General features: G+C 44.9%; 1 protein-coding gene across 1 annotated transcript in view; it reads left to right on the forward strand.

The window, feature by feature from the left end:
* ZRSR2 (zinc finger CCCH-type, RNA binding motif and serine/arginine rich 2) overlaps positions 1-14,120 on the forward strand; it is a 336,397-nt gene that overhangs the window by 96,302 nt on the left and 225,975 nt on the right. Inside the window, exon 3 of the mRNA XM_069636787.1 lies at positions 13,006-13,084. Coding sequence (XP_069492888.1) covers positions 13,006-13,084 — 79 coding nt within the window. The remainder of the gene's footprint in view (positions 1-13,005; positions 13,085-14,120) is intronic.

The following is a 14,120-nucleotide window of genomic DNA, read 5'->3' on the forward strand; positions in this document are numbered from 1 at the left end:
TATCTTAAAATAAATATGTTGCTTCCATAAGCATAAGAAGGTATAATGATTTCATTATATTCTGGTATAATTTCGTAAAAGGATTTCTTAACATTCTTTCTAAAATCAAGGGATCCTTTTGAACATTCTTTCTAAAATTAAGGGATCCTTTTGGTTAAAAAGCTGGAGATTGCGTAACTAAATTTTAAAAGTTGACTCTAAAACACACAACTTTAGAGGACCTAAACAATATAAAAGCATTTCAGCATCAATTGATATCACTCTTAGCAGTATATGGCAACACTGTTTGGACAAATTGAGTTAAAGCAATGTGTATTACTGTTCTGTTGCTCGTGATCAAGGCAATCCATATTTCATAATGTGAACGTAGGCAAAAAAATTGGATTACATTTTTGAAATATTGTTCTCTCAAACCAGACAGAGCCAAACATTCTACAATTACGTGGCTTAACGTCTCAATTTGATTCACATTAGTACAAAACCGACAAAAGGCTTCACTTTTAGGAATAATTCCCCGTCTTGCCAAGATTTGATTGGTTGGACACAAATTCAATCGTATTCTTAACATGGTTGCACGAACCACACTAGACGGACATTTAACCAAGTAGTCGCTCATCTGTCTAAGTTTATTATGAGGGAAAACATTGATATCAAAGTCAACATAGCCAGAACAACCCTGTTGGGTTATAATCCAATCATAACGATATAAACTTGTTTTGGCTTTATTCGGATTAGAGAGCAGCATCTCTATAGAAATATCTGCATCCACAAGAGCATTTAGCACAAACCGCCTCCAATTCTTAGAAAATCTATCCAATGAGGAACACATATGGTGGCCAACGAGTCCTAGAATGTTATCTGATTGTAATCCCAATAAGAGTTTACGATAAAAGTAGCAGAATTTCCACAACACCTGTGCATGCATTGAGGTCAGGCCCAATTCATAACGTATTAACCATATGGGAGTACAAGACGGTAGGCAAAGGACTGCTTTCCAAAACTTTCCTTCAAAGTAGTCCCAGTATCGTCTTTCCCTAGGCGGGAAAGTTTCAGCCCCATAAGACAGAATTGGGACGACTTTCTGCATATAGAAAGTCTTGACATGACTTGTGGTAAATTGCCCATACTTAGATAGGATAATTTTGGCTTGTGATGTCAAAGCCATACTTTTGGCTTTGATAGTGTCCTCCAGGATCGAGTTTGTTCTTGACCCTGAAAATGGAAGGCCCAAATATTTATAATGTAGTACTTTCTTCAAAGATAGAGTGGACACCTTCCATTGGTAATTCATCATTTTTGGATTGGCTTTTCTAAGACACGACACAATTTGGGTTTTATTTGTGTTAATTATTAGATTGTTCTTAGTTGTGTAATCCGATAATTGATTCAACAGCTCTTGTAACCCATTTGGGGTAAGGGATACCAATACTAAATCGTCCGCATACAGGAGCCACGTAATCTTTTGGGAGCCTAGTTTCGGTGCATCTGCCATGCAGTCCTGTAGGCTTATACCCAAATCTAGCAAAAACAAATTGAATAAAGTTGATGCCAGAATGCAACCTTGTCTTAGACCTCTAAACGTTCTAATCTCAGAAGATAGTAGCCCTTCAAGTGACAATTTAATTTGTATACTCGTATTCGTGTGAAGTTTTTTAATCACAGTAAGCAGAGAAGAGGGGCAACCATATTTATGCAATTTCTGAAACAGTAGGCTACGGTCTATTGAGTCGAAAGCATTTCGAAAGTCAACAAAAGCCATATACAGTGGCTGCCCAATCTCATGATATTTTGACTTTAACAAGTTTAATGTTGTTAGATTTAAGCCAGTCCCCATTCCTGCAACAAAACCCGATTGAAATGGATCTCTTTTGCCCTGTTGGATAGCCCAGGTATTTAATTCTTGTAGAATTATTCGACTATACAACTTTCCAGGGGCATCCAATAGGGCAATCGGTCTATAGTTATTCGGTATGCGCCGATCCCCGCTCTTAAATATAGGCACTATTATGGATCGTCTCCATGAATCAGGAATGAGTTGTGTCACATTGATTTGTTCAAAAATTTGGCATAAAATATCAGCCCAAGCCTCGGGCTGTTGCTTGAATAGATGATTGGACAATCCATCTGGGCCCAGAGCTCTTGACTTACTGATTTTATTTATAAGATATAGTATGTCTAGTTTCTCGATGTTTATATGAAAAGGATCATAGATTTCCTCTTGCCCCATGGACCTCGTTTCAGTTGGGCTTGCATACAATTTCGAATAATGTTTTACCCATTCAACTTCAGGCACGGTGTGAACTTGGAGGGCTATTTGTGATGGCACAAGTGCTGTGTTTAATAATTTCCATATACGGGCCGTATTGTGTCCATACAAGGCTTTGAGCATATGTTCTCCATCTATTTGCTGCAATTGAATTCTGTGCCAGCGACACCAATTCCTATATGTCGTTTTGGCCTTTTTTAGGGCAGAGGCTTGCTCATCTATTGGCAATTTCATAGCCGCACGCTTCTCAGAACGAAACAGCCTTTTCCTTGTCCTGGCATCTTCATTAAATATATGACGATTTTGCACAACTCGGTGGTTGTTTGCGCTACGAGGGGCAAAATATTGCATAAGATCACAGTAAGCAACACTACTGGTTTGGCTATGACTTTTTGAAGGTAAAAAGGCTAATTGCAACATTTGGTCAAATTGGTGCACCTTTGCTTCGGTCCATTTTATTCGGTTCAAACTGTTGTTCACTACTATGATCCCGTTCGCAGGATGTGTGGATAAAGCGTCTTCATTACCTGATTCAAACCATTCTAGGGTTAGCATACAGTGATCACTGTCAGGATGCGGACAAATGACGAATGTTTTTATTTTTGACAACAGTTTGTCGTCTACATAAATGTAGTCGATTGTAGCCGTGTGTTGCCCCTGTCGCCACGTGTATTGTGTACAACTGTGATCAAACTGACTCCCATTTAGCATATTTAAACTTCTTGAGGCCATAAGTTGTTCCCATAGAGTTATACAAGTATTTTCTACTTTGTGATCTTGTGGACCACAATGTAAGTTCAAATCTCCCGCTACAATTGTGTAGCAGATTTCAGGGACCTGAGCAATATAATCCAATACAATTGAAATTTCAGAAAGAAATTTCTCTTCATCATAGCTCTTATGATTCCAGTATAAATTAACTACCGCATACAGTATCGACTGGATCGATAAGACTGTTAATTGCACATATGAATTTAAAGCCAATGCATGCACAATCTTGGCTTTCGAGCTGAGTTTAGCGGCCGTTAAGAGGCCTGCCATCGGTCGTCCCTTAGGCTTTTTCAAAGCTGCTGTAAAGTATATCTCATGGTTGTCCCAAGCGGGTTTATTAGACATCCATGTTTCTTGCAGCAAAACAAGGTCAAAGTTATTTAAAGTATTAGCTTTGTTATTTATTAAATGCCTAAAGCCACGCGTATTCCACGATAGCTTTCTATATTCAAATAACCTTTCGACATGCTCATTTACCTTCACAGTATCTCTGGAAAGTGCTAAAGTATTTAGATCCCTTAACCCTTGCGGAACATCCGTATTATTTAATCTTCCCCACATTATACATAACTGAATCCCCAAACCTTCAATAAAAACATTTTTCTCAGGAAAATTATCCGTATTAGAAAGTGTGGAAAAAACACTAGCCTGATCATCCTTCTCCATACAATGTTTAGCCCATGCAATTAACTCGCGTTTCTTCTCCGGTGGTACAGCACTGCGAGTGACAACCTTCGAGCCTGCACCATGATCGATTACAAGCGGACGAAGACTACTTGGAAGAGAGGGAATAGGCAAATTCGATGGAGGAGCTATAACTGGTGCGACAGGAAGAGGCAGAGGAGCAGGTGGAGGAACAACAGTCAAAGGAATAGGAACAACAGGGTGAGCAGTAAGAGTAGGAACAACAGCAGGAAAAGGTACCGGAGCAGGAAGAGGAACATACGGAGGTGACGCAGAGGCACCAGGCCTTGCGTTCATTTAATATTTTCTCAAACTCATCAGAATCATGGAGATCTTTGGAAGGATAGATTTTCTGAATACCAAGTGATAAAGCCCTTTCCATATTTTTAGCCGACTCAGCCTGTTTATCCTGATCATATAATAATGCTTTTTCGGCAACCGTCTTATGACGGCGCGCAAGTTTTTCTCTACTCTTAAGCTGTTGTAACGCTTCTTTTTTTCCCAATTCTGTAAAACATCAAATGCTGCAGGTCTAGCCTTTTTCTTTAACAATACTGACTCCAAATATTCAATGCGAGGGATTGGCCACTGAAGTTCGGAGGTATGTCTGGTTTGTCTGTGCCAAATATCATTAAATACTATACTTCCAATGCCATGCTTACAGTACATAGTACATGCCGGCGACCCCTCCTGTGTTGCCGGGCGACTAAATTCCAAAGATTGTCTATCACTGCGGAATAATGCCCTAAAGCAGGTAGACAATTTCCCAGGCATATCTCAAATTCTTGGTGTTACCTGGTCAATAATTGTGTCTGCAGATACAATGCACCAAAATTCAAATTGCCAGGGTTAAATTAAGAATCTGGTCACGACTCACCTGGCCAAACCTAAGGAGGACCGATCGGTACTTCTAAGAATCTTACCTAACTAATCTTACCTCGTGTATGGTGATTTCGGCAAATCTGCCCGCCTCGATAAGTGGACCCTCGTCAAGATGCCGTCTCAGACCACAGGCTAGTCGTCTAGGGATCGGATCGTGCAGCGCTGCTGAGGTGTCGTGTCTCATCCAGAACCCTCCATTTTGGCTGCCCTGGCCGGAGGTGACAGTGGTTGGTCTCCGTCGGATTCCAGACTCCGTATCAATCTGTTGGAGCTGAGAGCCGTCAGGCTTGCCTTGAAGGCTTTTCTGCCGACTGTGCGAGAAAGAATGTCCTGATCCTGACAGACAACACAGAGTCCATGCACTACCTCAACAAAAAGGAGGGGGCAGGGTCACTTCCTCTGTGCAGGAAGGTGATGCAGCTCTGATTCTGGGCCATCCAGCAGGAAATTTCGATCTCGGCAGTTCATCTGGCCGGAGACGAAAACGAGATGGCGGACGCTCTGAGCAGGCAGAGCGCGATCTCTCATGAGTGGGAGTTGGCTCAGGAGATTCTCCTGGAGATCTTTGCCCTTTGGGGGACCCCTCAAGTGGATCTCTTCGCCTCCAGTGTCAACCGGAAGTGCGAAAAAGGTTCTGCTCACAGGAATTTCCTCCCAGAGGAGCCTTTGGAGATGCGTTTGTGGTGGAGTGGTCCTTCCCACTGCTGTACGCGTTTCCTCCAGTCCCCGTCATCCCACAGGTGCTGCGGAGGTTACAGAGGTTCGGTTCCCGGATGATCCTCATTGCTCCGGCTTGGGCCTGGAGGGCGTGGTACCCGGACCTTCTCGACTTGTCCATCTGCCCTCCACGTCGTCTTCCCTACCGAGACGATCTGCTCTCACGGGAGGGGCGTCAGGTTCTCCATCCAGAGGTCAGGTCCCTCAACCTTCACGCTTGGTTTCTGAAAAGTTGAGGTATAACGATTGGGACCTCCCTGAAGACGTGATGGAGGTGTTGCTTTCGGCCAGAAGGCCCGCAACAAAGTCCCTGTACCGTTGCCGTTGGAGTAAGTTCTGCGACTGGTGCAGGGTTAAGAATGTGGATCCTTTTGCATGTGAAATTCCCATGGTTCTGTCTTTTTTGCTTTCGTTGGCTCACAGGGGCCTTCAAGTGGGTACCATTAAAGGTTACCTGGCGGCGCTGTCCATATTTAAGCGCTCGTCTGAAGAGTGTTCCTATTTTAAAATTCCTTTAATTTCTCAGTTTCTGAAAGGGCTCACTAATGTGTTCCCTCCCGGTTGGGATTTGAACCTTGTTCTCAAGTTTCTGATGGGTGCTCCGTTTGAGCCTTTGCATTCGTGCCCTTTGAGACTGTTAACTCTGAAAACTGTATTTTTAGTTGTGTCACTTCCGCTCGCAGAGTAAGTGAGTTACAGGCACTTTCAGTTAAACCACCCTTCACTGTGTTTCATAAGGACAGGGTTGTCCTTAGAGTTCGTCCTTCTTTTCTTCCGAAGGTGGTGTCGGAATTTCATTTAGGCCAGAAGGTTGTTCTTCCGGCATTTTATCCTCCTCCACATCCTGGTAAGGAAGAGGAGAGGCTCCATAGGCTTGATCCTAGGAGAGCGTTAAGCTTTTATATTTCACGCATTTCCCGGGTCTTTATTGGTTACGCTGGAAAGCGTTTGGGACAGGCTGTGACGAAACAGACTTTGTCTTGCTGGATTATTTTAGCTATCTGAGGGTTACCGCTTGGCGAGTAAGGACCCCCCCGGTCGGCTTGCGGGCCCATTCTACCAGGGGTATGGCTGCCTCTACTGCCCTGCATAGGGGTGTTCCTATTCGTAACATCTGTGATGCAGCCACCTGGGCTTCGGTACATACTTTTGTACGTCACTATTGCCTCGATTCCATCCGGGAGCAAGATCTGGCCTTTGGCAAGGCGGTCCTTTACTCTGCAATTTGATTGGGCATGCTAAATTTCTGTTTTCTAAATTCTTTTCCCACCTCCTTGCATTGGTACTGCTTTGGGAGTCTGTCCTAGATATGGAATATGTCGGATGACCCAATCCCCTCGAAGAACAAGTTACTCTCTTACCTGGTAATGTTCTTTCGGTGGGATGGTCCGATGACGTATTCCATATCGCTCCCTCCCTACCTTCCCCGCTACAGAATTTCTTATGCAATTGCAGCTTACGTTTACGCAAGGCTTTGTGTGTCAGACTGGTAGAAGACTGGTGGCACACGTTCTGGGAAGAAAACTACAACTGGGGCTACGGGCGTTGTGCGTCCTACTTATCACATCGGGTGACGTCGGCCGTCGGAGGAGGTCCTCGAGGATGCCACATCAACGTCATCGAGGCAGGACGCAGACGCCAAAACATTTCCGAAGCAGCACAGCTGTGGTGATTACTGTCCTAGATATGGAATACGCCGTCGGACCATCCCATCGAAAGAACGTTACCGGGTAAGAGAGTAACTTCCACCCAAGAACAAGTCAATGGGCTGTGTTTGTGCTGGTAGAGAGTTTCCCAGACCCCCCCTGTTTTACATTTCAAAACATGCATGCACAAATGACATACAAAACCTCTGCATTGCACACTGTCATTTCTATACACCACTCCTTATTTACCGTTAAACACTCTCAGTATGTGTTCCGTTTGATTGCAAAGCCCCTCCACCAGAAATATCTGCTACAGAAGGCACTATTGCAGCATCCACAAACATCCTAACACGCCCCCAGCAAACCTTCAGCTATGCACACAACATTGCAACCCTTTCCACACACAACACTACATATCTAAGCAAGCGAACATGTGGGCACCTAACATTATGCACAAACGTTATACGTAGCAGCAATTCTACCCATCTCTCCCAAACCATAAAACTCCCATTCACGAAAACGTGTCAAACTTAGCAGAAGCCACAAACATAGCGCAGCCTGCACCATCCCTACGCACTACCATTCACATGCTGTTGTGTCACTGCCAATCTATGGAGACCACCTTCACAACATTGGGCCTACTTCAATAAATGTGCACACAGCAGAGTAACCAATCACATATAAGCTGCCCTTCAACCATACCCACTTCCATACTCACATTACGTACGCACTGCACCCTGGCTACACCACCCAGCCTTCTCACTGCACCATCTCCTGCCGCACATCAAATACTGTAGCATGTTCCAACTATCACCGCAACCATAGAATGCACAATAATGGCTTTGCAACTCACTTGTGCTGCTGCTGTAGCACGTCGACAATGTGCTCCACACGCATTCTCCAAAGGTCATGCCCTGTCCCTCATAAACTGCCAAACCTGCATTGCTCCAGTAGGTCTGCTCCTTGCACACGTTCCCCCCCCACCGTAATTCAACAATACATGTCAGCATATCACCAACTACCACTATGCACATATGCACCACTGGCACAAGCACTACTAACCAACCCTGACACCGCAATGGACATACACATCATTACATACAACTGTTACCATAATGTATAAACATTACACTGTCTCCGGCACCCCTACGCCCTTACACTCACATAGTATTGTCTTACCCACTTCCATACAGAAAAGATTGTTTCACTGGCAACGTAATCAGAACATGGTAACAACATTGCCCATACTGCAAGCATTGTGCACACAGCACACTATTCAAGCACGTATAAGATGTCTTTCAACCATACCCTGTAGCATACTGACCGTATACAAGCATTGCACCCAGTGCCCACACAGCGTGACTTTTCACTGCAGCATCTCCAACCACAGGGCATCGCCATGGAGCTATGCAGTAACAAATTGCAACGGTTATCATAATGTACAAGCAAGACACTCTCTTCTGCATCCCTGTGCACTTTGAATCACATACTATGGGCGTACCCACTACCATTCACAAAGGAGTGTGCCACTGCCAACCTACCCACAATCTGTTTGCAATAGTGGCCTATAACGGCTTAAATGTGCTCCACACCCATTCCTTACATGTCACCACCCTCTAACTCATGCACATTGAAAAATGCATTACTGCTGTACGTGTACTCATGGCCTAGTCTCCTGAATGCATGGCCTACGGCCTTCGGCCATGCATCCAATACTCTAGGCCTTGAACACACTCAAGGCAACGTAATGCCACCATGCATGTCTCCATATCAGCAACTGCGACAATCCACATAGAGACCACTTCCACCAACACTCCTACCCAACCTGTACCCCGCCATGACGCTACACAGCAACAAATGGCAGCAGTTAACATAATGGCCATGTGGGCAGTGAGCATTTTGCACAAACGTGCCACACGTAGGTAGCAGCACTTCACCCCAACTCCCCCACACCATAAAACACCCAATCATGAACGCAGGTCGCACTTACCAGAATGCACAAACATACCACAGCCTCCACCACGTCCACCCACAGCCATTCACAAAGTATTGTCACTAACCACAACATTTTCACAACATTCCGCCTACTCAACATTTCTGCACACATCATAGGCTTTGAACACACCTACAGCAACGTAATGCCACCATGCATTTGACCATTTCACCAACTACGACCATCGACACCAGCAGTCCTACCCAACCTGCGCACCACCATGTATCTATGCAGCAACAAATTGCAACAGTTCACACAGGGTGGAAAGAAAACGCTCTCTCCTACAACCACCCCTATACACATTCATTTACATACTATAGGCATACCCACTCCCATTCACAAAGTACTGTGTCACTGCCAACCTACCCACATTCGGTTTGCAGCACTAAGGCTACTGCAACCAATCTGCACACACTGCACTATGCAAGCACCACCCTGGACCGGTTGCAGACTCAAACATGCCTTCCTGCAGTGTGTATGTAGAAGCCCAATGCTCCTCAGTGCATGCCCTACAGGCTACAGGCTACGGGCTTTAGCCATGCACCCAATAGTGTAATCCTTCCACAGACCCCACCGCACCTTCATTCATCCATGCATGCCTCCACATGCCCAACTACCGCATTCCATCCGCAGCGCCCCGCCACCCGCGCCCCCACCCAACCTATGTCCTGTGCAATTCACTCCCCATCTTCAAATTACCTGCCACTGCTCACCACGAAAAGGTTCGCCAAAAACAGGTCGTGGCTGAAGCTAAGGGACCATTACGACAGCTGCCTCCAATCACCACCTAAAATACTAGCCTACATATGTCACATATAAACCACTTCTCACTCCCCCAATGCGTACAGTACATTTTCCAGACCCTTCCACCACCGCACTGTCCTCCGATACACCGTGGCGGCTTTCCCCAAAAATGTTGACGCACAGCACGCTTCCCTCCAGCCAACCACCGGCCGCGTCCAAACTTCTCCGACACCACGCCGTACCGCGATCCAATGACCCTTCTGTCCGCAGAGTGAACAGGGAAATGGGTCAGCGGAATGGATCCAGATATCACAAATTTTTTGGGACGTACATTTCAGCGTTTTGCAAAAATAGTACTGGTCTGGATTTCCACCGAACACACAGAAGCACGTTTTCTGTCCCAAGTCCCCGCCCCTGGTGCAAATTTGGTGAAAATACGTCCAGCCGTTCGACCTGTAGCCGTGCGCAAAGTTTTTCCCCATTCAGTCTATGGGAGAAAAAAAATTGGAACCCTCCTATAACTCCCCCCTTCACCCCCCGCATGAAACCTCGCCCAACATGGCGAAAAAATTCAGAGCCGCCCATATACTTTTTTTGCAAAGTTTGGCGAGGATTCGTTGTTACGCTCACCTGGTTCCCAAAGGGGCGTCAATCGGACCCGGACAGCAGGCGGTCTCCACCAAAGTGATGCGTAGTGAAGAGATGACAGTCTGGACTGGCCCGCCTAATCTTGTCTGCTGGACTCGTAGAAGTATTCTCCTGCAAATGGAGAAAGGGATTTAGCCACCCGTGGACTTTAGTGATGGCCCCCCAACAGTTCTCGTTCTCCCCACTAATCACCTCCGATATCCCCTCTTGGTAACCTCACCTTATGTTTTTAAATGATGAGCTCTCCATCCTGCATGGCATGCAGGGGCGCGTAGATACCAGTTACTTCACTGGGTTGAAGGTACTGGAGGAGTTCCGGAGGAATATTGACTCCAGTGTCTATAAAGTTCAAAGAGTTCAATATGTCTGATGTTCACTCTTGTTCCATTCCTCGTTAGGTTGCAGCTGGGTCCAAAAGAATATTGCCTTGAGGCAGCTGATGGCGTGCAGGTAAGAGTCTGTATTACCAAACACTGTCCGGTAAAAGTTGCATGAGTTTTTGTTGCTGTTTTCTCTCCCTTTATAGGTGCGGCATAGGAAGATGCGGCGAATTAAAGGATAATACCTCCGGTGGTAAAGCAGGTAAGCCTATGGTGGCAAAGAGATTGTCTTTGTCGGTTTTCTCGGCTCACTTTGTTATTCCTTTTGTTTTCCCCCCAGGTGCTGGGTTTCGACGAAGAAAATGATGGAGGTAGCGCCGAGTCGAAAGATGCGGTGGACTGGTGAGTATAATGCGGTGCTGCTGCTGGCGAAGCGACGCGTGCTGAAATAATGTCCTTTCCAGGCTCGGAGATGTGCTGGGTCCGGAATCAGGTAAGGAATCAAATAATGTCTGTGATCTAACCTCTTCTCCTTTCTTTTCCTTTTTTCTAGGAGCTCCGGATTCGAGGCGGGCGTGGCAGAAGACTGGATGCTGACTTGCAGACACGGTGAGCGTCACGCTGCTGGATGCAGAATAACGCAAAGCATGGCTGCTGTTCGGCCGTGGTTTAAATAGCCTGCAAAGGAGTCCCAGGTAAGAAGTTCCCCAGAACCACACCCGAGTAAAAATAGTCCCTGTAATAAAATAGTCCCATCCAGGCCTCACGTTGGCTTGGACTCATTTGCAGCATGGTCTGCATAAGGTAAGTAAAGTCTATGAGCCTGGCGCCCATGGCGCCAGGACTGATTTCTATGATGAGCCTGGCGCTTAAGGCGCCAGGACTGAATCCAAACAGCCCCCAGCCGGGGCAGTTGGGGTTTTAATGAGTATCTGGATGCCTGCTCCCGGGGCTGATGGACTCGATCCGGATGCCCGGGGGTAGGCATCATGACATTCGTCCAGGGGGAGCAAAGTTATAAGCCACTGAAAAAGTGGTCTTCCTATGAGTTTAGCAACTTAACCATAACTACACGGCCGCTACCGCAGAAAATGTTAAATGCATCCAATTACAACATTCGGGATCAGATGTTCTGGACCAATAATACACCATAAAATATCTGCATAACCAGACATTTTAAATTCATAGCTCTATTCATCAGTAATCTAGAGTATCTAATGCAGGGGGCAAACATTTAAGTTCCAAGCTACTAGCCAGCCCTAAAATAGTCACTCACCACTTCAATTACATACATGTACACAGCATACCATTTCTTACTCACCAGGAGTCAAATATCACAATCCAATAGCTGGTGGTGAGTGCAAATTGTGCTCTCTGATGTAACGTAACATATAAAAGGTTCAACCGCTAGTAGAAAAAGAAATGGTCATCAATGATATGCCTGCTGTGTAACTCTAAATGAGTGATTCAGAATAAACTATAAAAACAACACATTTTAGTAACTGCACTAGTGCTTAACCATATTAATAAATGTGGGTCCAAATGAAAAATGCTCCGTAGACTTAAACAACAAATTGTAGGAAAGACCTTTTTTGGCACGAAGGCCTGCAAAAGTGTGTTTTTAACTGTAGACCTTGTTCCAGATACTGATCTAGTATAGTCTGCAGGGAACCTACCTTTTAAGAAACTTGATTGGTCAAAATGTGTATCACATCTAATCACTTTAGAAAGATGCATTTCAAATGTTATTTTATACATTTATTGGGTGGAAACGCTAGAGAGGTGAGTTCATCATTAACAGTACCATAGCAAGTTATGTCCATTATAGCGGTTTGTATTGAAGACTCTCACTGAAACATGAATGGGGCAGTCATGCTGATCAGTTTCCGTAGCACATTGTCCTTACATTAGTTAGTAAGTCATTTTTATGTGCCAGACTGGCTCAAAACCTTTCATAACCACTGTCGTCTGCCAAATGTGTAGCTTATCAAACATGCCAAATGTTTAGTTTTTGAGTTTGGCTGTATAGCACTATTGAAGAACTTGGATAGAGGCTTTGGGGCCAGTAGAGGCTGATCATGCACTGCACCCCGGGCAGGCATCACTCTGTTTCCAGCTGTACAGCATAAACAACCATACACATATTTTTTAATTCAGCAACTAAGTTCCCGAGACTGTAAGAAAGCTGATGCAAAATGGAATACATGCAAAATATGGGGTGGGTACAAATGAGTGTAAATGTAATTTTCATTTAATTCTATTGAAATGTGCAAGGATTGTTAATTGTAATTCATACTTTGTTTGAGCATTACATTTGCTGTTCTTTAAACTTAGAAAAAGAAGCAGAAGAGGCTCCATGGCCCGAAGAGGAAGAACTGGAACTGGGCACAGATAATTCAGATGAGCTGGAGAGGTTTGTATAAATAATGATAACGCACAAAAGGTTTTTTTTTTGTGGCAAGATATGTTGGTTGCTTGCATAGTGATTTACACCACTACAAGGTAGTTTTATCTAATAGCACCAAACACGATCTTGCTTGAGTTACTGGTATGTTGATGTTAAGAGGTTTTTCTGAGCTCCTCTGGTGAGGGGTTCAGGAAGATCAACTGTTAGTAGTTGTGTGGGCTGGTTTCCACCATGTTTATCAAAACTCAAAGTAGTAACGTGATGTGACAGAGCAGTCTGACTTAACTACTAGGAGGTGTGAGGGCTGGTTTAAAGGAGAGATCAAACGCGCATACTGTTCACACAGCATCATTATTTAAAATATGTCTTCTTAGTATAAAAGGGGTGCATAAATGTTCACCTACAAACGGTAGGTACTGTGACAAATCTGAGGATGTCGTCCCTTCTCCACTAGAGGGGGGGACCTTTCCCATGGGTCCGTAGTACAATACTAGTCTCCCTGGGGGTGGTGCACGAAGGAGGATCACATGGGGGAGTGAAGCCACCTATGGGATTAGGGATGACTATGCTCAGGGAACGCAGTATTCCCCCCGGCCTTTATAAATCCAAATACCATTTCTCAAATAACAAATTCCCTCCCCCAACCCCATTGGTAAAGCATAGGTACTCTGTTGCAAGGTTTGTCACTTTACTATACTTGACAAACCTAAAATACAAGAGACTATTGAGAATCTTGCCTCCTGAATTGAAAACCAGTACTGTGACAAAGATGATCATGAAGAGTCAGAAAAATTATTCGGAAGAAACGGAGAGAGCGATCTAGCTTTTCTCGAGATGTCATTTGCCCAATAGAATACAGCTGATTGGTGTGGGAGTTCAAAAGGAACTCAGCTGTGAAATAGAGGGAGAACTATTCTCTGAGGAGTAACTGAGGGACTCCTGTACCGGGCTGGCAGAGAGAAGCCAAAGGGGAAGAAGCCGTGAAGCGAGGTGAAGGAGAACCGGAATGCAGTCCAAGCTGGAGGGACCATTCGGGTTTCTG

Source organism: Ambystoma mexicanum, chromosome 7p (genome assembly GCF_040938575.1).
Source record: "Ambystoma mexicanum isolate Mex_15411 chromosome 7p, UKY_AmexF1_1, whole genome shotgun sequence".
Classification (NCBI taxonomy): Eukaryota; Metazoa; Chordata; class Amphibia; order Caudata; family Ambystomatidae; genus Ambystoma; species Ambystoma mexicanum.